The 23,797-nt window shown below is 39.7% G+C and overlaps 2 protein-coding genes across 2 annotated transcripts in view; both read right to left on the bottom strand.

The window, feature by feature from the left end:
• LOC122971270 (MAGUK p55 subfamily member 3-like) overlaps positions 1-3,884 on the bottom strand; it is a 21,368-nt gene extending 17,484 nt beyond the window's left edge. Inside the window, exon 1 of the mRNA XM_044337845.1 lies at positions 3,633-3,884. The gene's annotated coding sequence lies outside the window, so the exon portion shown is untranslated. The remainder of the gene's footprint in view (positions 1-3,632) is intronic.
• Positions 3,885-6,072: 2,188 nt separating this feature from the next.
• Positions 6,073-23,797, bottom strand: part of lrp2b (low density lipoprotein receptor-related protein 2b) — a 39,456-nt gene continuing 21,731 nt past the window's right edge. Inside the window, exons 46-81 of the mRNA XM_044338402.1 lie at positions 23,588-23,713; positions 23,317-23,436; positions 22,758-22,889; positions 22,322-22,523; positions 21,945-22,240; positions 20,770-21,286; positions 20,359-20,514; positions 19,795-19,965; positions 19,443-19,666; positions 19,178-19,355; positions 18,436-18,632; positions 17,804-18,049; positions 17,135-17,263; positions 16,412-16,531; positions 16,067-16,183; positions 15,830-15,946; positions 15,225-15,362; positions 14,683-14,805; positions 13,723-13,851; positions 12,739-12,870; positions 12,115-12,240; positions 11,394-11,537; positions 11,122-11,287; positions 10,723-10,851; positions 10,164-10,384; positions 9,796-9,978; positions 9,412-9,531; positions 9,011-9,098; positions 8,755-8,819; positions 8,423-8,639; positions 8,125-8,188; positions 7,887-8,015; positions 7,511-7,606; positions 7,255-7,338; positions 6,977-7,033; positions 6,073-6,612 (exon numbers count right to left, since the gene is read on the bottom strand). Coding sequence (XP_044194337.1) covers positions 6,574-6,612; positions 6,977-7,033; positions 7,255-7,338; positions 7,511-7,606; positions 7,887-8,015; positions 8,125-8,188; positions 8,423-8,639; positions 8,755-8,819; positions 9,011-9,098; positions 9,412-9,531; positions 9,796-9,978; positions 10,164-10,384; positions 10,723-10,851; positions 11,122-11,287; positions 11,394-11,537; positions 12,115-12,240; positions 12,739-12,870; positions 13,723-13,851; positions 14,683-14,805; positions 15,225-15,362; positions 15,830-15,946; positions 16,067-16,183; positions 16,412-16,531; positions 17,135-17,263; positions 17,804-18,049; positions 18,436-18,632; positions 19,178-19,355; positions 19,443-19,666; positions 19,795-19,965; positions 20,359-20,514; positions 20,770-21,286; positions 21,945-22,240; positions 22,322-22,523; positions 22,758-22,889; positions 23,317-23,436; positions 23,588-23,713 — 5,498 coding nt within the window. The 3' untranslated portion in view covers positions 6,073-6,573. The remainder of the gene's footprint in view (positions 6,613-6,976; positions 7,034-7,254; positions 7,339-7,510; positions 7,607-7,886; positions 8,016-8,124; positions 8,189-8,422; positions 8,640-8,754; positions 8,820-9,010; positions 9,099-9,411; positions 9,532-9,795; positions 9,979-10,163; positions 10,385-10,722; positions 10,852-11,121; positions 11,288-11,393; positions 11,538-12,114; positions 12,241-12,738; positions 12,871-13,722; positions 13,852-14,682; positions 14,806-15,224; positions 15,363-15,829; positions 15,947-16,066; positions 16,184-16,411; positions 16,532-17,134; positions 17,264-17,803; positions 18,050-18,435; positions 18,633-19,177; positions 19,356-19,442; positions 19,667-19,794; positions 19,966-20,358; positions 20,515-20,769; positions 21,287-21,944; positions 22,241-22,321; positions 22,524-22,757; positions 22,890-23,316; positions 23,437-23,587; positions 23,714-23,797) is intronic.

Genomic DNA, 23,797 nt, shown 5'->3' on the forward strand with positions numbered 1-23,797 from the left:
TATACCTGTATTATCAAACTATACCTGTATTATCAAACATCAAACACAATGCTGGAATTAGTCGATTAACTGATGAGTTGATTGACAGAAAATTGACAAAATTTCATTAGTTGACAAATCATTTAAAGTAATTTATTCAATAAAAAATGACAAAAAAATTGTATGTTCATGGTTCTCCAATGAGATTTTTATCTGCTTTTCTCCATCTTATATCATCACAAAATTAATCCCTTTAAGTAACTGGAAGACGTTTGGGAACTTACAATAAGTATTTATCCTTATTTTCAAACATTTTTATGAGTATTTTACAGACTCTCTCACTTGAGAGTAAAGATGTCAATGTGATTGAGAATAATATTCACTCCCACACCCCCCCCTTCAGCCTCAGCTGTGTGTTTTGTGCTAATAAGAACATGTTAGCATGCTAACACAGTGATGGCAAGCAGTATCTGCTATCAAAAAAAGTGGAAAAGCTGCAAACTCATAACACCGATAAATTTATTTGAACAGATGAAGATCCACAGCAATGTCTTCTTCAGCCATTTGGTTCAAAACACTGCTGTGTATACAGCATTTTGGTGTGTAGAGCTTCTAGCATGGCTATACAACTCTTTATCTTGTTTGCTTTTTAACCAAATTAGATCATGATTAAGACAAAAACACTTGTTGAAAAAAGTGAGTATTTAAGTCTTTGTAAGCATATATCATCAGCACTGAGCAAACATCTTATTCTTACGGTAGATATCCTCTATATTGTACAGTATCAGACTGGTTCTTGCTGTAAGGTATTACTGGCAAGTAAGAATTGAGAAACCTTTCATCTTGATTTAACTTAAAGGGGACCTATTATGTTTATTTCCAGCTCTATATTTTTATTCTGGGACTCCACTAGAGTAGCTTTGCATCGTTCACAGTTCAAAAAACTCCTCATTTATCTCATACTGGCCCTTTATGTAGCCCCTCAGTTCAGCCTCTGTCTCTAACAGGCAATCTTAGCTCCTGTCTCTTTATTCTGTCTCTATTCTGTATTTATTCTTTCTCTATTCTTTTCTCGGTGGCCAACTTTCCTGAAGCCTGCCGACGGGCAGCTGTATCAGAGTTGTGTTAAGTTACTGCAGATTAAAAAAAACCCAAATTTCCTGCTTTATTGCTTCATAGTAAAAGCTTTTAAATGACTAAATGTGCTTTTGCTCACAGGAATTACTTCTACATACGTTAATTTATTATTTGACACTTTGACCACATTTAATATGAATATCTGATATTGTAACATTATATATATGACTGAAAATAAGGAAAAGCATAATAGGTCCCCTTTAATACTATGAGCAGGAATAAAAGTTTTAGTCAAATCTGCCTCTTTTTATTCATTTTCTATTATTTCACAGTCTGCCCCTTTACAACATTTGCATACAGATTTTATTTGAAAACTGAATAATTTGACTCCCACAGGGCAGTTTTCTCTTCGCCTCGTCTCTGTGATGCAGGAATGATGGAGTTTTTCAAGGACGCTTCAACAGATTTAAATTCTGATATTATACTGAAAGCTATTGGCAATTTGGAGTTTTGACCTTGTGATAATCACTTGATCTTATGAGCAACCTCTTCTTTACTACTATACCTTTAATTGGCTCATTAGCACTGTGAGGTGCCTCATGCTAAGGTTTTGTTATCATTTTTAATATTATTTCATGTTTGCAGTCATGTTTTTCTCCTACTGATAAAGAGAAACTGGCTGCTGGATCATGATAACATTCCACATTCAGATGCCTCTTCTTCATTCTCTCACTCATTGTCAAGTTTGATTGTTTCAAGTTTTCCCACTGGTTGACTTTGTCCCTGTTGCCTTTCTGAATCTTTGCCTTTATCTTTACAAAACTTCGGGATTGGATCAAGATTATTCATCCTACTACTAAACTAGTTACCAACACAATCTACAATCAATTCCGCGTATGTAATAGTTTATTACACTGATATTGTGTTCACAGAGCTTAACCTTATGTCACTGTCCTCCCTACTCACACACAAACATGCACACACGCCACCTGTTTGCCAGACTCATTTGCTTTTGGACGGGTCCCGAGAGGAAGACAGAGAGGGGCGAGGTCACCAACACAGATAAGGCCATCTGCCCAAAACACTGTGTGTGTTTGTATGTGAGATACTACCTAGAATTTCATCCACCTCCTCTGATGCCGCCCACATGGCTGAGCAGAAATATTTGGATATGACAGATTTCATTCCAATATCCATTCAGAAAAAACAGATGTCTGCTGTACATTTCGCAAAGATATTAGGATAATCTACAAAAGATTTATAGTGTGTTTCTCATTAATAAATTAAGCATTCTTTTGTGGAAAAACAGATGTATTAAATGTCTGCATCCCAAATTCTGCACAACAGAATAATGTTTGTATAGATAATACTGTAGACAAAACATCAAAAGTTAATCTACATGCAGCTTCCTTGAGATTTAGATTTTAATAGTGCATGGTTGAAAATGCTGGAAAGAAAAGAAAATGTAGTGCAGAGGAGGTCAGTAGCCAGATGGCTCTTAAGAGGCTTATAAGAAGAGCATCACTTCAAAAACACCTTCAACACACCCACTCCGCGACACAGCAGGATAAAGAGTCAGGCTGTCCTGCACTTCTAGTGCTGGGAGATTGACTTTGGTGTCTGGGGAAGGAAACCCACATTTATTTGTATATATATATGTGTGTGTGTGTGTGTGTTTGTGTGTGTCTGTGTCTGTGTGTATGTGTGCAGGCAAACAGGCCAGCGTCTCTTTCATGATTTCAGGATTTTAACAGCCGTGGACCTTGACATGACGGTTGACAAAGTGCCAGTCTAGCTGGTAGGGAGCCAAACTTTAGAAGCTTTTGACTGGTGGCTGATGTGAAACTCTCCCACTGAGCTCATAATGATATGTGTAAATGGAAAAAGGGGACATGGACTGCAAAATGTGTGCCTACAAATGATGTCCTCTTACCAGTCAGTTCAGATGTAAAACAACATCATTTTAACCTATAATACAGCAACATAATCATAAAAATTAGACAAATTTCTAGACCTAAGATATCACCTTTTCCTTTGACTAAGATAAAGTTCACTGGTGCTCATTTTTTCCTTGAATATTTCTTTCCTAATATCTCTGTCCGTGGCCTTGACCTTTACTGAATACTAATATGGCTCTCCTGCCTCTCCTGTAGCCAATAAAACCATAAACCAAGTGATAGCCTGAGGCTTGTCCTGTCAAGCACCTCTCTCTCAGGTCACCAAGCACTGTGCTGTGATAATATTGATCAGCTTTTCCCTTTTAATTTATCAGAAGGAGAATGATCTTTTTTCACACATTTAGCTGGCATATATATGCAACCCATGACGTATAACTAAATGCAATATTCTCCTCCACACTGATTTAATCTACTGCTTGAGTTCACAGGTGACACACAATCCCAATTAACATGCAGCACAGTCATGCATCCACATGGTTTTACACAGGCATGTGCTTGGAAATCACAATTCTTTAAAAAAAAAAAATCAGATCTGTGTAATTTACTGACAGTGTCTCCCTCACACACACACATAACACTGTGCAGAGTTAAGTCCGTGCACATTGAAAGCATCTTTACCTTGTTGAGGCTCCTCTCAGCCTCAGCGTGCGTGTTTCTGTTGTCTCGAGCCGACCGCTCCTCCTTTCACGCCAGTGCTTTCTCTTTCTTCTTCCTCTCCTCTGTCTCTCTGTTCACTCTGCGTCTAGCTGACTGACACACATTAGGTTTTATTTCTCTGCTCCATCCAATCTTCCGCTCAGTGAGCCACCCCTGCCCCTCTGTCTGTCAGTCAGCTTTCGCCCTCACTCCCTCTCTCTCTCCATGATACCTTCAAGTGCTCCTCGTAAACTCCACTACAGCAAGTGCATTCATGTGGCTAGCAGGAGAACGGGGAAGAGAAAATATGCGTAGCCAAACGATATTATTATTATTATTAAAGGCTGCTGTAATTTTTTTCCCTACAAATAAGTACCCCACTAGTGAAAATAGCTCTCCACGATATAGCATTATAGTTATGCAAAAAGCTAAATATGGAGGTCCATATTCTTCCACAAAAAAAGGAAATACATGAAATGTTAGGAATGACAAAAATAAAAATACTCACAGTAAGAAAAATCTTATATCCTATATCATTCATTAGCTCATAATTATGGTTTCATAATAAGGTTGTATAAATGGGCAAATACGCCCAGAGCCCCCAAAAACATCAGGTTCCCAGTGTTAGAGAGCTACCACTTAGCTTTTAGTAATTTTAATAACTGCATAACTAATTTGTTGGGTAATTTTCACTACTCAAATACAATATCAACTAAGCCATATCTTGCATAAAGTTGTGGCTGTGTCTTATATATTGAGCTGACTTGGTGCATAATTGGCAGTTCACTCAGCACTGAAAGAAAAGGGCCCAACAGCAAAATTTTGCCCCTGGGCTTCCAAATAGATGAATTTGGTAATGGGTTTAAGCAGTCAATCATTGTTGCATACTTGTAAAAGGTGGTTGTAAATTGATTTATTATATTTATTATTCTACCAAAAGAGAGAAAAATATGTGTCCATTAAAGATGCAGGTTTAAAACAAAAGGCCAAGTACAGAAGCCCATTTCTGCCAGGAAAAGAAAAAAATATGAAATGTTTGGAATTAATAAAAAAAACCTATATGAGATAGTAAGTCATCATTTTGAGCTTATATCTCATAATTTTGAATTACTGTGAGTGTTTTAATTTTTATTTAATGTAACTCTGTTTATATTGTCTTTATTTTTTAGAAGTCTTTGTGTGAGCTTTTAGCTTCCTGACTCTCCTGCACAAGTGTTTGTTTTCTATAAATTCATGTACAGCTGAGTGATTTTGTATGTGTGAATGTCTTTGTGTATATATCAAATCACTGAATCTTTTATAAAAACTGTATTCTTGTAATGTGCAAACACATTTTTGTGTGCCTGGAATCAATTGGCTTCCGTACACACTACATCCACATGTAAAATCAATTACTTTACCATCTATTTGACAACTGAAAATACCACTCAATTCACGTAATATATTGACATGTTAAAAGAAAAACAATTCAGTTTAAACTATTCTGTATGATGTAATATGCCGTAATAATTATTTTAAAAAATCTAATTGCCCTAACCCTTTATATTCACAAAAATTGCAGCGCATATATGGCTTATTAAAAGTAAAATAAATGTTATGTCCATTCTTACATTAACTTCTTGGCCTTTCAAAAATGATGAAAAAATAATGGTTGTATCGTTCATGTGAAATGTTTTTACCATTTCTGACAGCCCATGAAGGCAGCACAGCGTGCACACATGCTGCAGGCTGCATGCCTCCTTGGTCCGCCCCTCTTAAATCCATCCATTGCTATTCATCCCCTCCCCTCCATGTCTCTGTCTCTCCGTGAGCTGTACAGTGCTTGTTTTGGCTGATGGTTAGAGATGCCTTGTGGGGGACCAACGGTATGAGTACATGGACTATGAATCATCATGGACCACAACACAGAAACACACCGGCCACAGCTCCCTTTACATCCCTCCCCACTGTGATTCCAGTCTTCCTCCCTCTATGCACTTGCTCTTTCCTCTTATCTGTCTTTTTTTTTTCACTTTTCTCTTGTCCCTTTGCTCATCTGGTTGCCCTAGTTGCTACAAGCTTGATGAGAGGAAACCCTGATGTGTTCAGACGTTTATGACAGTGGGTGAAGGAGAAGAGAGGAGAGGAGTCACTGTTGTTGCCCTGTGATCACAGTCTCAAATTGTGGATCTATGTGTGACTAGATGGGTGATGACAAAGCATTTCATCTTAGTTCAGTGGGTCAGATACAGTAGCTGGGGAGCTGTGATGATGGCTGATGAGCCAGAGGATAACACCGGCGGGGTCTTCCTGGGATATGAACACCATCACACGAAGAAAGGTTTATGTAATACTGTGTGTCAAGATGAAAGGAGATAATCAGTGTTTCTGTCTATAAGGAAGAAAAAGTGTAACAGAGTGGTGTTAAAGACAGTTTGTTTAATCAAATGAAGTATCAGGGCTTAACATCTGAAATTTAAAGGTGAAATCTCAAACCATCTGCAGCCTTTTATGGAAAAAAAAACACATCAAAAACACACATTTATTACTTATTCAATTTATATAAAGATACAAAACAAACTCATTCATCATAAACACAGAATTTACAAGTTTTAATCACTATTTTAGTTATTCAGTAAGTCTTATATTAGTTATATTAAATCATGTCTATAAAAGATTTTACACCAATAGTAACTATCCAATTAAAGTCATCTCTGTGGGTCACAAACACACAAAAAAAAAATATATATATATACTTTTTCTTTTACAAACTGTCTTGGTTGATTTGTTCCATCTTTGTAAATATTCTGGGTCCAGCATCTCTGATGGTATCAGTGTCAGTAATGATGTGTTACTTCAGCAGCGCTGCTTGCTCCAGTGAGAAATGACTGAAAGTTTCAATCCTGAAACATGGTCCAGGATAATCTCTGATATAGAGGTCACATCAGATGTCAGAATCTGGAGCAGATGTGTGTGTTTGATCCTGTCAGAAAATCACAACAATTTGCAAAAAATAGCGTAAGTAAAAATAGTATTGTTCCTACACGGGTTTGTACTGGTTATATACCATATTCAAACATAAAATGAAATCATACTCCATTTTCAACAAGTTTGTGAAATAAAAAAGTGTAAAAGAAAAGCTGATGCAAATCATTTTACATAATTTACAGAAAAAAGTGGGTAAATTTTCACATCAAAGTAGCGATAGATATACATTATTGAGACTTAGTGGGCAGCATGTAATACAGAACCTTTACAGCTCTGCATGTCAGAGTGAAATCTTTGCAGTTCTATTAAATCTTGAACAACGCACAGTGCTACTGAGCTTGCTGTCATTCTGGACTCACCGTGTATGTTGGGTTTTTGAAAGACACAAAACTCTCATCTCCAATTGGTTCAAATTGCTGGGAGAGAAAAGAACAAATGAAAATGCTTCAAAAACTGAGCGCAATCTCAGATTCACATCCATGACATCCATACTGGTAAAACAGTCCACTATTGTACGCACCTGACATCATTAGATACTTCACTTGCAATTTTTTTTAACATTCAGAGCATGTCATTAATTGTGATTTCATTTACTGAGCAGTAAACATCAAGTAACATTATGTGTCTCCATGGCTACCTGTGCGCTCGGAGCAGCTGGTTGTGCAGAAGTGACGTCAGCGTCTTCTATCTGTGAGCCGTATGATGGGTTCACAAAGGCTTCCTAAAATGGGCCAAATTTTAAATCTAACTAGTTGATCACCACAAACCATTGAAATCAAACTCTCATTTTCTTCTATGTGGTATGATATTTTAGAATTAGACCGCTCATTCATTAATTAAGTAAAACATTTTTTTTATATATTGTTTAAACTGGTAATAAATGTGAAACCCACCTTGTTAGCAGTTGTTGGGTTTGGTTTGGTTACACTTCCTGTGGGCTTGTCCACAACTTGAACCTCTTCCACATACAAGGGATTATTGATGCTCTCCTGCAAACCAGGAGGGAAACACAGGACCATGAGAATGAGCAAATCAAAGTATACATATCAAAATATAAAACTTAACATTTGGCATGACAATGCACAGAAAAAAAACCCAGTAAATTTTATATTGAAGTGAATTTGAACAAAGCAGCACAGGACAAGGAAAAACCTATAAGGGAACAGTAAGTTCCTTTTGGCATAGCGGTCATGTAGCATGTCATATATGCAGGAGGTATGAGAAAAATCAATGCACTCTACTGGAGAGCATTGATTTATGTTTATTGACCTTGTTCGTTCCAACAGGAGTCTTGGTGGCTGTCACCACGCTGTTAGCAACAGGTTGTTCTCCAGCTTCATATGCTGGATTCTCAAAATTCCCCTCCATCTCAGCCATGGACACAGACATACTGGGCACCTGATGAAAAAACAGTAAAGTATTGGTATCCAGTAAAGTGTCTAAATGTACCAGAGGAAGGAATTGGAAAAATAAAATGATGGTTTGACTGTACTGATTTTCCACTGACCTCTACTGAATTCAACATCGTTGCAGTGTCTTCTGTTTTTGATGCATTTGGAGGTGAACCATTCCTGAAAAACATCAAGACACATTTGTGTTTCAGCTATAACATGATGCAGAAAGCCAAACAGAAAACATGAAAGTAAGACTAATATTCTATATGGAAAATAATTGTGTAGTGGGAGCTGTTCATTTTTTCAAACAGTGCACATCTCATTTAGAAAACAAAAATTTTAGATATTAAAATTCTGACAGGAAAAAAAAAAAACGTCTATTGTATCGCTTCTCTTCTTGGTCCATCTAACCTGAACTTTGGCAGTTTCGGCATGGATGGCATGGATGGCATGGATGGCATAGAGGGCATGGAGGGCATGGAGGGCATTGATGGCATTGATGGCATTGATGGCATGGATGGCATGCTGTTGCGTAGCCTCTCCAGCAGGTTGGATTTCTTCCTGGCAGCATAAACCAGACCAACTAGCAGAACCACGATCACTATTGTCACCCCGATGGCAATCCCAACTGAGAGGGGAGGACACAAAAGGGGCCACAGGCAGCTGATTAATGATGAAAAAGGTTTTCCAGCTACAAATGACTTTGAATCTTGTTATATTTCTGGTGATAAAATCAAATATACCTGAAGTTGCAACAACGTCATATGCATTTGTCTGACAGTATTCGCCCTCCCACTCTGGAGGACACCTGTGAAACAAAATACAAACATTACAGTTGTAACATTTCAAACTCTGCTCCTCATTTGCATCTTCCCTTCTATCATTAATGTGACAATTTATTCACATTTCAACATATCTCATGTTATTTATCAATTGTTTTACCTCTGGTCAAGAACATTATGTTTTGTTTTAACTTTCCTGTGTGAGAAAATGTCTTACTTGCAGAGAGCCTTGTTGTCATCAAAGTAGCAAGTGCCTCCATTTTGACACTGGCATGGTGGCGGCATGGTGGGAGGTGGGTCAAAACCTGAAATAATTTAAATGAACAATTATGACACTGAAAGGAATTTTTCTCCTTGTCAAACCAAAATGTAGTTAGAATTGTTATAGTAATTCAAGCTTCTGTTGGATCTCTGCCCTTGTTTGCTATACTCACTGGTGTTGTGTCAAAACTGAGTTTTTTAAGTCAATTACAGGCCAACATTATGCAAAGAGACAAGACAAAACAATATAAATTCTATCAGTGTTCCCTGCAGTAAAGCTGTAATATTAATTAATGCAACTTCAATACATGATGCTCAATGTTTGTATGACACATACTGACGAAAATAAATTCTTACCAGCATCACATTCAGTGTTACTGCCAGGGACAAAGCTGGTGCCCTCAGGGCAGGCGCAGGTGTAACCTTGTGGTCGGAGCAAACACAGATGGCTGCAGGTTCCCTTACATGGATTCTTCACTGCAGAGATGGAGGAAGGTGTTTTGATTTTTCTCATTTTAACAAATGAAAGCACATAACTTCCTTAAATAGTTTATTGTTTGTTTTAAGTTGACAGATTAAAATTAAAGAGCAGTAAAAAGGACAATTATTAAACAATTAAAAAATAATCCACAGAAATGATTCTATTAGGATGATATATGAACAGCCCCCCCCCCAAAAAAAAGCTCTTAAAATCACAGGCTTAATACAGTGCAGTATGTGTTGGCTGAGTATGCAGCTTACTGGCTATGGAGTTGTATCTCTGCTGCTGGTACACAGAGACCTGGGTCAGCCAGGGTCCAGCAGTCAGCAGTTTGGTCTTGGCACCGTGGCCAAACTTGTCCTGCCGGAACACCTCGCCTTTCTCCTGAGTGCTCCAATAAACGTGGTCCTCAAACACACTCACGCTGAAGGGGTTTCTCACATCTAGACAAGGTGCAACAACATGTACAACTGAATGAACAAAATCCCAAATAAACAGCAAACAACAATCATCCATCCGTTTTCTATAAATTAAGTAGCAAAGATCACATATGAATATTTACTGAATAATATATTTTACAGTCTCTTGTTTCAGGCTTCTTGTAATGACTGAGCTTCCTAATCCTCACCTATGTAGACAGCAGTTCTGCGCTCATTTCCGGAAGGCAGGATAGACTCTATGCGGCTTTCCTTGGAGTCAGACCAGTAGATTCTGTCACCGTTGGTGAAGTCGATCGACAGGCCAGTGGGCCAACCCAATCCGTCAGCCACCAGGACTTTCCTCTCTTGACCGTCCAGCCAGGAACACTCGATCTTGGCTGCTTCCCCACGGTCTGCCCAGTACAACATCCTGCAGAAACACAGCAAGGGTTAGAGTTCTGGTTTCTGAGATATGGTGAGTTAAAGCTCCTTCCTTTTTGGTTTTCCATGACAGATAGATACAATATCATAGCAACTAGATGCTCCTTCATTTCTTCTGTAATTTGAACATGCACTTCTCTAACAGTGAGAGTTAACATAGGAAGAGCAAAAGATTACCAACATTTCAACAATTTTGTTGAAATGTACAAAATGAGCAACAGAAAGTAACACAAAACCTATTCAACTAGTTCCTAAATTACTCTAATCTGTAAAATACTTTCTCACAGTCTAATGCTAATCTCTGTGTGGTAGCCCTGTCTATTTTACCCCAGTCGAGGGTTGACTGCGACAGCAGATGGGTGACCCAGCTCGGTCTTGACAAGGTGCTTCCTGTAGCGTCCATCCAACATGGCCACCTCTAACCTCTTCACTCTGGAGTCTGCCCAGTACAGGTTCCTAGAGGGGAAAAAAAGGACAAAACTACTCATGAAACATGCACATTGGAGCTGGTCTGTAAAAGTGTTTTATCTAAGAATAGCACAGACAAAGATTGCTCAACTATATATTTCATTATAGTTTTTAACATGCTGTAATTGTGTCAAATCCACATAAATTAGTAGTGAAAATGGTAAAGCTCAAGGCATCAGATTACTAGAGGAATGTAATCTGGTAAATGCAGAGAAAAACCCCACGTGACTACAAGCTAGTAATGTTGGTTAGCCTCACCTGCCCACCCAGTCCACAGCGATGCCGTCTGGTGTCGTGATGTATTTGATGCCGAGATCAACAGCGGCACCAATGTTGTTACTGCCATCATCTACTGAAGGTATGTATGCTCTCTTAATGGCACCTGGTACAGAGTCCTTACTGGCCACAGTGAAGTACACCATACCTGACAAAGCACAGGGACATCATCAAATACATTTCTCTGATTAATGTTAAGCGAGTTGTCTCTTGTCTTTCTAGCACTATCTAGTATTTATCTACGTGTGTCTTACTCAATCCGGTGTTGTTGTGGTCCCAGTCATAGTCCAGAGCCATGATGTGCTCCTCCTCTTGGAGGAAGTCGTGGTAGGCCTCTGTCTGCAGGTTGAACCTCCGGATACGAATGTTCTCGGGTAGAAGCAGCAGCGGAGTTGACCCTGAGGGAGGCACACATTTACACTTTACCTTTTTTTTTGGCATTTAACTGCTTCTTTTAACAACAGCATCTGATAACCAGTGAGAAAACAGAAATTTGGTGTTATTGTTCAGAGACATTTCAGTGATGGACACACCAAACCTGTGACCTTTACGCAGATGTTACAGAATTTTCTCTTCACCAATATGGTGACCCTGCATCTTTTATCTGAAGGATATTTTTATGAGGTGTATAAAGCTCTATGACATGGCAAACAAGTCTGGAATTAAAGTCACATATTATAACTGTACTTTGTAAAAAAAAAAAAAAATTACAAAAAGTTAATATTGAAAAATATCCATGGCTGTGTGGTGATGAGATTAAAGCAGTAGTCACAGAAAAGGTGCAACTGGTTAACTAGATTTAATATCATATAAAAGAATAAGAGGTCAGTCATATCTGCTTTCTCCTGTGAAACCAAGAAAAAAAAAACAATTTTGGCCAATTCAAGTCAATTTGATCTGTATTTTTTCACTAAGTTTCATGTCTGTATGTTGCTCTTGTCTAGAAACTACTGTTTACCAAAATATTCCTCTCACCCTCTGCCTCGCACATTTTGCCGTTTCCAACTTTCCGGTAGCCAGGGGCACACTCACAGTCGTAGCTGCCCTTGGTGTTCTTACAGACCTGAGGGCAGGTGCCGTATACATCGCACTCATCGATGTCTGGAAGAGCAAAGAGACACAGTGGAGAAGATTTCAGGCTGAATTATTCTTTTATCTCTCCAGCCACCAGACTGTTAAATATTCATGACAACTCAGTTCGTGATTAGTTTACCATGTAACTATTAGGGGGTGGTGATGATGTTTTTTAACACTTAATAGTTGGATTGAATAGTGATGGCTAAACACACTCTAGATATTATAGTCATGTGATGCATACATTTTTTTTATGTTTTATGTATGTTTTATGTACATTAGTCTGTGTGCTAACGTCCCAAATTTTCCCTCAGGGACAATACAGTTAAAGTTGAAGCAGATCAGGTGGGTTAAATGGAGCAGTGATATTTTATTAAATATTCATTTTAGTTTTTTGAGTGCTATTAGTGCAATTTTTATCAGGTTGTTCATCCATGTGCAGTCGTATGTGTATGAGTGAAGGAAGAGAGGGAACTCTTAGAGGCCCCCAACAGAGAGAGAGAGTGTGTTTGTGTGAATGTGTACCCAGGCAGGTGTAGGTGCTGTCTGGGTCCACCATGTATCCGGGTCTGCAGGAGCAGATGAAGCCGGTGCCGTTCAGGTTTGTGCATTCCTGCTGGCACAGCTTCTCCTCACAGTTGCGGTCGTGGCCAAAATCTGGAGCCAGACAACACGGATCACTTTCTCTGATACAATCCAAAAAAGCTTTTTATCTCTAGCCAAATTCAAGAGCTACTTACTTTTGATGTAATCAAACAATGGCTTAGTTTACATGGGCAAAATTTAGCTATTGACTATAATCCAGTTATCTGGTCACCATGATTCCCTGAACCTCCGTCGGGCCACCATGTGACTGAAGCTTGATGTAGCCATAAATAAACCAGCTAAGAGGATATTTCTGTGCACCTGTAAAGTTCTACAGCAGTTCAGATGAGATAAAACTATGAAAAAGCTAAATAAAAAGGCAGTATAAATTTGAGTTTCTTATCATCAGGGTTTGGGCTTAACTGAGATATTCTGCTCTGAAGTATGTGTTTATATAATAAAAAAATCATGAGCTACTGTGTTAAAAATTAAACTCCCTCTGTGCAGATTCAAATGCAGATAAATTATCAGAAAAAGATGTCATTATTACGAAATCCATACCTTTCCATTCCGACATCTTTTCATAATTACTAGATATGGAAGCCATAATTATGAGATATTTTTCTTGTAATTATAAGATTTTTTGTTTGTTTGTTTTTGGTGAGTGTAATGCATCTCTGTAGTCTTGACATTTAATCTGATCATGGTTTTATATTTGCTATTATCTGTATACATACTGCGACTATCATTAAGGTTTCTAATACGGAACCAAAACAAATTAAACATCCTCTTAAAAAATTGAAGATGCAGTTAATTATAAGGTCACATTTTTGTCATCCAAAAAGGATTTATAGTGTTCTTCCCAACAACATTTTAATAGCCAACATTAAACTTTATCAGAGAAATATTTGTTGTGCCACTCACTGCAGCCTAACTCGTCAGTGCGGTCCCCGCAGTTGTCATTGTGATCACATACGTAGGGCAGAGCCACACAGTGTCCATTGATGCATTTAAACTCTTCCAGTGTGCACGGGGGCAGTGTGGGCTCGCGGCCTGGGGAAGGACACAGACAGTATGAGTCATCAAGTATGCAGAGAAGGTTGAGTGGGTACGCAACCTGTCAGCAGAAACAGGTCCGCCTCCACTAGTCTGAGATTGAATTCATTGCTTTCTCTGCGGTGTTGCTCTTCACTCCCTAACTGTCTAAAAAACAAAAAAAAAATTGTGAGTGGAGTGCCCACTAGATTCAACACCCACAAGTGTACACATAGACACACGTATACACATTTATGTGGACTGACATACTGTATCTGTATACATATTAATGCTCCCACACAGTCAAGAACTCAAACGTATGTAGGCACATACTTCAACATAAGATCACTTATTAAATTCAAGGCTTCTCCGCAGGTTCCCTTCTGTCTATTTTTACTGTCTCCTCATTCAAAACAAATGGATGTAGATGAGCCAGCTAATGTCCACCTCCACTCTCAACATAACTATTTAATCTCCTCTCAAAATAATTTGCTCTGATTGATGTTTAAGCTGATTGTGTAACAGTTCCATAAAAGAGACCATTTTCTTATCCCTGGCATGTTTCAGGCTTTGTGCCCTGTGCAGACACTGATGTCATTTTGGGATTTCCCATTTCACTGGCCTTAAAGGGGAAGGTTCAGGAGGCATTAGTGTTGGACTAATCCTTGACGATCCCAGAAACTGATGATAAGTGGTGCATTTGCTGAACATGAAATTATTATCTATCTGGTTAAGGCTATCACACAGTTATTACAAAAATAGCACCGTTAAATGTCTTTTTTCGTTTATGAGCCCTGATAAACTATACAGATTGTGGGCAATGTGTGTGTGTGTGTGTGAGACTCATACAGAGTTCTTCCTTCTCATCACTGCCGTCTCCGCAGTCATCCTTCTGGTTGCACATCAGGCCAGAATAGATACAGTAGCCGTTGGCACAGCGGAACCTGGACGGCATCTCGCAGGTGACGTTCACTGTTCAAACACACACGAATCTTAGAAAAATCTCTGAGAGTATAAAATTCAAAAACAATTCCTACATTGACTCCCTCCTCATTTGTGTCATCTCTGGCTACATCTTTCATGACTGAATTATGATTGATTATATATATAGTATTGATTATATGCTTCTGCTTAGATTCACTAAATCAGTTAACAGTCATTCATTCAAGACAGAAAAGAAAGTTTGCTTATATGGAAATTACATTGCTACTTGTATTGCTACTTACTAACATGAAAATCCTCTTAACCTTTGCTTGAAGTTTAGGTCTAGTAGTTTTAGGTAGGTTTAGGGTTGGAATTATGATTATATTGATCACACAGAAATAAAAACACAGAACACAAACACAAGCTTTTCAGACTTTGCCATGTGCAATAAACAAGATGTTACCCACAGCATAAACTGATCTGTTCATCTGAGCGGTCCCCGCAGTCGTCAACGCCATCACACACCCAGCTCTGGCTCACACACAGATGGTTCCCACACTGGAACTCGTTCTGGGGGCACCAACGGCCTCCCGGGTAACGAGTGGCTGAAAAGGTGGGGGAAATGTGTTAATCAATCAACTGTTTGTATATTTTTAGTTTAGGAGGATCTGTTGGTTAGCTCATTCTCAGCACTTTGCACTCCAACAGACACAGTTGAACCATTCTCTATCTTGACCACATGTTTGAAGGTGAAAACAAAAGCAAATGTTAAAGAATTAAACCTGTTTCTTGTAAATGTACATCGGATCTCGTAGAGCTTCTTCGTGGTTCATCTACTGCACTGCACTTTCCATTTCACATCCAAATAAGTGTTTTTTTACTAACTGTTAGTGCTGTTTGCCCTACTGCACCATATTTCAGACATTTTCATTCTGTAGTTTTAAAGCCTTCAAACCTGAATAATTAAAGACTACACACATACACACACTCACATACAAAAACAAAGTACACACACACTAAAACACTGCAGAGGCCAGGCAGCCTGCCATTATTTTTCATGTTGTTTACTTACGACAGCTGGTCTCATCTGACAGATCTAGACAATCAGGCTGGCCGTCACACTGCAGAACAGCGGGGATACAGTGACCCGATTCGCACTGGAATGAACCTGGACGACACGTCTGCAACTCTGGAGGAGAGTCAGGACATTAACAGATGTGTGTATGTGTGTGTGTGTTCATGTTGTTTGTTTGTGACATATGCGTGGATATTTCGAGGAGGTGAGCTTGTGTGTGCAGTACCCACTCACCACAGTCTCGTTCATCTGAGTCGTCCCCACAGTCGTTGTCATGGTCACACACCCAGTTTCCAGGGATGCACTGCGCGTTGTCACATCGAAACTCACTCTCAGAGCAAGGCCTTGGCTCTATAGATGACAATCATATTCAAAGAGATATACACATCTTCAGTTTGGGATCAGAATGAGCTATTATTGTTTACACATCTTACGTGGGGTAGAATTATACAAAGAGGGATGAAATAAAGTTCTTTTTGCAACTCCCTGGCAGGCACAGATGATTCTTTTTTGATTCATTGCTGGTATGTAATGTTACCGAAATAGACTGAGGTGAAAAATATGGAGCATGACACTCACGGCAGTTCCTCTCGTCCGAGCCGTCACCACAGTCATTGGCGCCGTCACACTGCCAGCGGATGGGGACACAGCGGTGGTTATCACAACGGAAATCTCCCAGAGGGTCACATGTCACCTCCTCTGTTTGACAGACAAAGTCAGAAAGCAGTAGAGAGAAGCTGCTTCAACATGTGGCCAATTTAAAAAAAAAAAAAAAAAGTTCAGTGGCCCCATGTTTGAAACCACAGTATACCACACTGATATTTTCATTTGTTGTGCAAAGATTTAGACTTCATAAAAGGTAATCAAACACAAACATCATATTCCCTTAAAGAGTTAAATTATACACAGAATCTCATGAGACCAAGTACAATCAACCCCTTTAATTCCCACCTATAAAATCTGAAATAACTTTAAAATTTCACACACAGAGCCATGGTAGTTAGTGTGATAATATCACTTATATTTTGTGCTTGTCTCCACCATACTCTTCAAAAAAGTTCATAAAATAATATGCCTGGTAACCCTGTATAAATGGTATGTAATTATCCTCAAACAATCATATATATACACACAGTATAATCATGTAATTCCAGTTTACTGTTTCAGTACAGCACAGACCTTCTGCAGAAAAAAAATATGTCTCTGTTCACCCTAAAATAACTCGTTAACTCCTTGGACCAGATTTTTCTCCACAGCCCTGTCTTTACATAAGAACACATCTGCTGACACACAGGCACTGACCACAGCCTTGCTCGTCGCTGTTGTCGATGCAGTCATTGGTGCCGTCACATCGGGCCCACTGAGGAATACAGCGGTAGTTTGTCTTGCAAGAGAACTCAGTGTCCTCGTCGCACTTGTCGTCTGGACCCACTGGATAGAGAGTGATAAAGAGAGGCGTGAGAAATGGAGATGGTAGAGGATGGAGCAGAGTGAGAGAAACGGATGACAAGAAAGAAATGTTAGATGACGACAACATAAGATATGAGAATGAATGAGGGAGACAGAAATGAAGCAGAGCGAAACATGCAGGGAGAATGAGCAGAAGGAAGAGGATGAGAGAAAAATAGATACAGCTTAGAGAAAGAAGAAAATCCATAGTGCAGTATGTGCAATACAACATTACTTCACTGGGATTCCTTTTTGGACATGGCTGAGTCAACACTGATTATGTATAATTAAAAAACAGATAAATCTATGCCATCTAAATCAGGCAGTTTGTCCTGTAATTTGGGGTTTAAATTCCTGCTGCAGCCACAGAAAAAATGTTTAAGCAAGACACTGAACCTGAACACTGTTGGTTCATGAATGCGGATAAAAGTCATGAAATATAATGTGTAACTTCTTCTGCCATCCACCTTATATCACCCTCTTGTTTTTTCAGGGCTTTAATTCACTGAAACTGCCACTCACTGCAGGTTTCAAATGGTTCATCTGATCCATCTCCACAGTCGTCCTGGGCGTCACATACATAGCTTGATGGCAGACAGCGCCCGTTGGCACACTGGAACTGTCCCGGTCTGCAGGTCCTCTGGCCACAAATGTCTGCGTCCTCGTCGCTGCCATCTGAACAGTCGTCTGTCCCGTCGCAGTGCCAGGACACAGGGATACACTTCTTGTTTTTACACTGGAACTGGTTTTCCTGGCATCGGTGGTCACCTACAGGGACAGACTGCAGCTTGACTTCCGTTTGAAAATTTAACATAAATTCAATCTTAACTTTCTGCCTGAGCTAAATCTCAAGTGTAAGGGCTTCTCTTGAGATTAAGCGTGGCCAAGGCTTGGATTTTTTCCCAGAAAATGTTGTATACTTTAATAGCAATATCCAAACAAAAATCTGGCCAGATTTAAAATAATCCAAGTAAATCCCAGTTCAAATTCCTTTCCAATTGCCTATTTCTGTTAGTGCAGAACAACTTATTCTACAGCTTGAAATACATTTTCTTCATAGATCCTCGTGAGTAATTTTAATTTCAGCTTCCTATCTGATGTCCTACACTAATGCAGTTTAAAATAATTAATTTAATTTTAATAAATTGTCGTACTGCAGAGAGCAGCGCCCTCATCTGAACCATCAGGGCAGTCTGAGTCGCCGTCACAGATGAAGCCAGGATAGGTACAGTTGCCGTCCTGACACTGGAACTGGCCGACGGGGCAATTACGGGTTGGGCAGGTCTGAGGTTCATCTGAGCCATCACCACAATCTGATTGGCCGTCACACTTCCACCATATAGGAACACACCTATAAGATAAAAGTAGCACAAACAGGTTAGATTAAAGAATACAAATGTAAAGCTAATCTGCAAGGTAGCATTAACATAGTGTCAAAGATGAGTATAGAAGAACATATATCACAAAAATTGAATTTATCACAAAAATTGAATTTACCTTAACACATGTAAACACCTTGCTGTTACCTGTTTTCTTACAAATGCACAAACACTGGCCTATAAATTTAAATAACTGCACACATTCAGGTCTTGTCTGCCAGTAAAAGTTTATTAATTACTGAGTCACATACCTTGCTTAAAAAGTGTTTTAAGTATTGTCTTGTTAGCAATTAATTCTGATAAATGATCACAATAAATCTAATAACTAAAAACTGTGAGGAAATTCTCAATTCTGTCTTTTTTATGCTTATTTATTACAATATTATCTGCCATCGCAATAGAACATGAGTAGCCTGTAAAGAGATCTTTATGGCCAACTTTTGAAATATTTTCTTTTTTTTTTTTTTGCAAAGATGTTTACTATTTAAAAACTGAAGGACTGACTAAGTGACCTGACCTCTCATTGTCCCCACAGCGGAACTGGGTGCTAGAGCAGTCAGCGACACACTGGATCTTAAAGCCCACAGCAAGGGCGATGAAGTGATCTGGACACTGGCAGCTAGCACGCTGCCCACCGGGTGCAATCAGACACAGATGACTGCAGGTCAGGTCATGGGAGGAGCAGGGGTTTTCACCTGAAAAGGTAATTAAAAACAAATAACATACTGGTAAATTCTGAGCTGCAGGCGAGTAAGACAAAAAAAGAGTTCAAATTTACATACTTCGAGGTTGCCTGTAAGGATGGTAGACATGAATGTCAGAGGGCCGGTGTGTATTGTTGCCCATAACAGTGCGCTCTTCGCCAGTGTACTTATGGGCCTTCTCCACAGTGTGTGTGTTCTGGTCCGTCCAGTAGACCCAGTCCTCAAACAGGGTAACAGCTAAGACATGAGGAAGTGTACCAGCAATGGCCCGGTGACGGTTCTGGCCGTCCATGTCTGCAAAGCTGAAAGTTGGTAGAAGGGTAAATACAGATTCATGGTACTGTTATCATGAGAGAAACTTTAGGAACTCAGTGCCTCACTGAATCATACTTGATGACAAATGGATTTATGTCTGAATGTCTCAACTCACTCCAGAAAGTTAAGGTGGGAATCAGCAAAGAAGATCTTGTTGGTCGTGTAGTCTATGGTCAGAGCATTGGGCCACTCCAGCTTAGTTGTGATAATGGCACTGACATTGCTTCCATCCATGCCAACCCTGCCGATATATGCTGTGTCACCCCAGTCAGTCCAGTACAGCCATCTGGTAAAAAAAGGACAGGGAGGGAGAGAACAGGAGGGAGGGATGGGGAAAATCCAAAGACAGGATTTAAGAGCAAACTCTAGTGTAAATTTGAATGATTAAAAACCTCCAGCAAATGGCAAACTGCAAATAGCAAGTACACCTAGTAGTGTAATTTTGGACCCATTTTATTATCTTTCCCATTCCTGTGGCTAACTGGACCAGTATGGATTCCATATTTTTTCCAGTGCTGTTATAATGAAGTCTAACAGAAGAAACATCTTTGCTATGTAAAACTGTAAACATTTTGTTCTACTGTCAGCCTGTTACCAAGACTTCTGTGTGTGTGTGTATGTGTGTGTGTGCGCGAGTGTGACTATGTGTGTGTGTGTGTGTGTGTGTGTGTGTTAGTACCCATATTTAGGGTTGACAGCTACAGCACGAGGTCGGCTGATAATATAAGTGTCATTCCCATCTGTGAACTCCCCAGACAGCAGCTTCTTCTTGTAGCGTCCATCCAGCTCCATCACATGAACTGAGCCATAATAACTGTCCACCCAGTACATCTTCCTGCAGCAGACACAACAAGATTTCATTAACATATTTTGGTCAAATTTAATATAGATAAAAACGTTTCCAAGTTTCCAACTAATGAAAAATCAATTGAAAGATCAAAGTACTCCGACAAATTGTAAAATTCACTTGGGTCTTGGTTTTCACACAAATGTATCTATGCATTTGAGTGTGTATTAATACATTACTGAATTATAAAATATTTAATAATTAAGACATATTTTTAAATGAAGCTCCTCCGATTTGACACACCTGCCCACCCAATCGAGTGCCAGGCCCTCTGCTCCTCCCACGTTGTTATCTGCCAGTGTCTCCCTGTCGCTGCCATCAAAACGCATCCTCTCAATCTTTCCAGCCCCTGCGTCTAGCCAATAAAGCCTTTTCTCAATGTTATCAAAATCTAAGGCCACCACGTTGGACAATCCCTGCAGGACTATACTCAATTGTGATCCGTCAGTGGTCAAATTACGGATGTAGTACCCATTACTGTACAACAGATATGGGGCAATGCCACTGTTCTGGCGGCAGGTGCGTCCGTCCGGTTCACGGATGTATCCAGGAGCACATTTGCAGTGGTACGAGCCAACAGCATTCTCGCAGATCTGGCTGCATACAGCAGGTGTGCTGAGACACTCATTGAGGTCCTCGCAGGCTTTGGAATCTGGCATGAGCTGATAGCCGGGGTGGCAGGAGCAGTAGTAACCGGTGAGGGTGTCAGTGCAGATCTGGGCACACTTGTGGACTGAAGGGTTGAGGCACTCATTGACTCCTAGACAGAAAGAAGAAAGAAAACAGAGTTAAAAGAAGACAGGAAAAGAAGATGACACAGGTATACAACTCGAGACAAGAAGAATTTCACAGATTAGAATGAACCTATAAAGTTTATGAAAAGATTAGTTAACTGATAATATGATCAATAACACCTTTTGGAAATAGATAACTGTTGCTTTTCTCTATTTTTTATCATTGTACATTGAATATCTCAGGGTTTTGGACTGTTCGTGAAACAGGCCACTATTTCATGACGTTTTAGCAAAAATTAAATGTTTTTTTGTTAATTAATTAATTAAAATTAATCGATAATCATAATAACTATTGGTTGCAGCCCTTGAGTACAAGAAAATGTGGGGGAATACATGTATATCTTGTATGTTAACACTTTGAGATTTCTGCAAATGATACAGAATTAACAAAAATCCCAAAGAGAATTGAAAATATCCATCATTAAAAACAGGGAAATGAGTGAAAGCACAAAATTCCCATAAAATATGGTGATTTGTCTTGTATTTTGGTTCACAAAAATTCAACCAAGTGGACATCCATTTTCAGGACATTGAATTATCTATTAGGGAAGATATGTATACAATTTTGCAGAGAAACTCTTTTGTTTTGCTCCACTGGATTAATACATATTTTGTATCTCTCACCACAGCCTTTTTCGTCGCTGTTGTCTTGGCAGTCCTTCTGTCCGTTGCACACTTTGTTGAGGTCAATGCATTCCCCTGACTTGCACATGTACTGCTGAGGAGCACAAGTGGGTTGGGGCGTGGTGCACAAGCTGTCTGCCTCATCTGAGCCGTCCAAGCAGTCACTTTCCCCGTCGCAGGTGAAGGAGGCGTAGATGCAAGCTCCATTGCCGCAGGTGAACTGGTTGCTGCTGCACGTGTCGTAGGTACAGCCCAACTCATCACTGCCATCCCCGCAGTCGTTCACACGGTCACAGCTGGGGAGGAGGAGTAATCAATTCAACTCTTTTCTGTGACAAATGTCTACTTTTATTCACTTACACACTCCTTCTACTTACTGGAAGGGGATGAGAATGCAAAGACCATTAGAACAGGCAAACTCATTCATATGGCAAGTCCGGTTGGGGCAGTTCTGGAGCTCATCAGCCGCATTGGCGCAATCTTTCTCCCCGTCACACACAAAGCTTAAGGGCACACAGCGCGCGTGGCCTGGGTGCCAGGTTGGGCAGGTGAACTGGTTGGAACTGCAGGTACGTTGGCCTGCAGGAGACAGAGAGACAAACAGAGGAACAAACTGCCGATGAATAAACCATGATACTATAAACCATATATGACATCAAGTATCTCTTAAAATTTCAACTCAACTTCTAGAGTACACATGAAGAAAGTGTATGAGGAGGCAACATTTAGATGAGACATGGGATAGAGCTGAGAAACAAGGCAAAAATTAGCTTAAATATAGTGTATGTATCCAGTCTCTAAGTGCCATCTCACCACACTGCAGTTCGGGAGCCTCGTCACTGTTGTCCCAACAGTCATTGTTGCCATCACAGATCATTGACTGGGGGATGCAGTTGCCATTGGTACATGTGAACTGACTGGGACCACATGTCCTGATTTGATCCTCTGCACAGGAACAGAAAAAGAGAAAGACTGTTATCAAGGGGCATGAAATATTTTTGTTGGCTGAAAAATTAGTTCTTGAGCCTGAAATCTCAAAATATTGTAAAGTAATCACTAAGTCAGTTGTATCAATAAATCACCATGACAACAGGCCATTGAGAATCATTTATACTTTCAAAAAAGTGACCTCCATTCTCACTTTTTCAGGATTTTGGCTAGAAGTTGTATGCAAAAAAATGAATATGCAACTTAGAAGTGTCGTTTCAATATGAATGTAGTAAACATACAAAAAGAATGACACACTAGAAACATAAACGTAATTAACAGTTTGATGCCCTTCCATCAACGATCGAGACCTGTCAAGGTGAAGAAAAGTGTCACTTGTTTGCTTAAATACCTGAAACATCAAATGTTAATGCAGAAAACTCACCGCAGGAGGGAGGTTCATCTGTCCCATCATTGCAGTCTCTCACAGAGTCGCACACCCAAGAGCCAGGGATACAAATCCCTCCATCACAGCGGAACTGGTCTGGAGAGCATGTGCGACCCGCTGTAGCACAGTAACACACAGCCAGATTTAGACCTATATCCATGTACAGTTCTACTGAATCTACTAAGAAAGGAAGTCATTAACTTTGTGGGTTATACAGTTTCTGCTAAGGAAGAGCAGGTCTCTCTCTGACGCTGACGATTCAACTTACCACAGAAGAGAGGATTCTCATCACTGTTGTCTCCACAGTTGTTGTAACCATCACACAGGTTTTCAGGGTAGATGCAGATGTTGGTATGGTCACATTTGACCTGGCCCGCAGGACATTGCCTGTCAGCTGGAGAAGGTTGAGGAGGGCAAAGGTAAAAACATCAACCACAGGATCAACAACCACGATATTCTAGTACTGATCATTAAAGTT

Source organism: Thunnus albacares, chromosome 20 (genome assembly GCF_914725855.1).
Source record: "Thunnus albacares chromosome 20, fThuAlb1.1, whole genome shotgun sequence".
NCBI lineage: Eukaryota > Metazoa > Chordata > Actinopteri > Scombriformes > Scombridae > Thunnus > Thunnus albacares.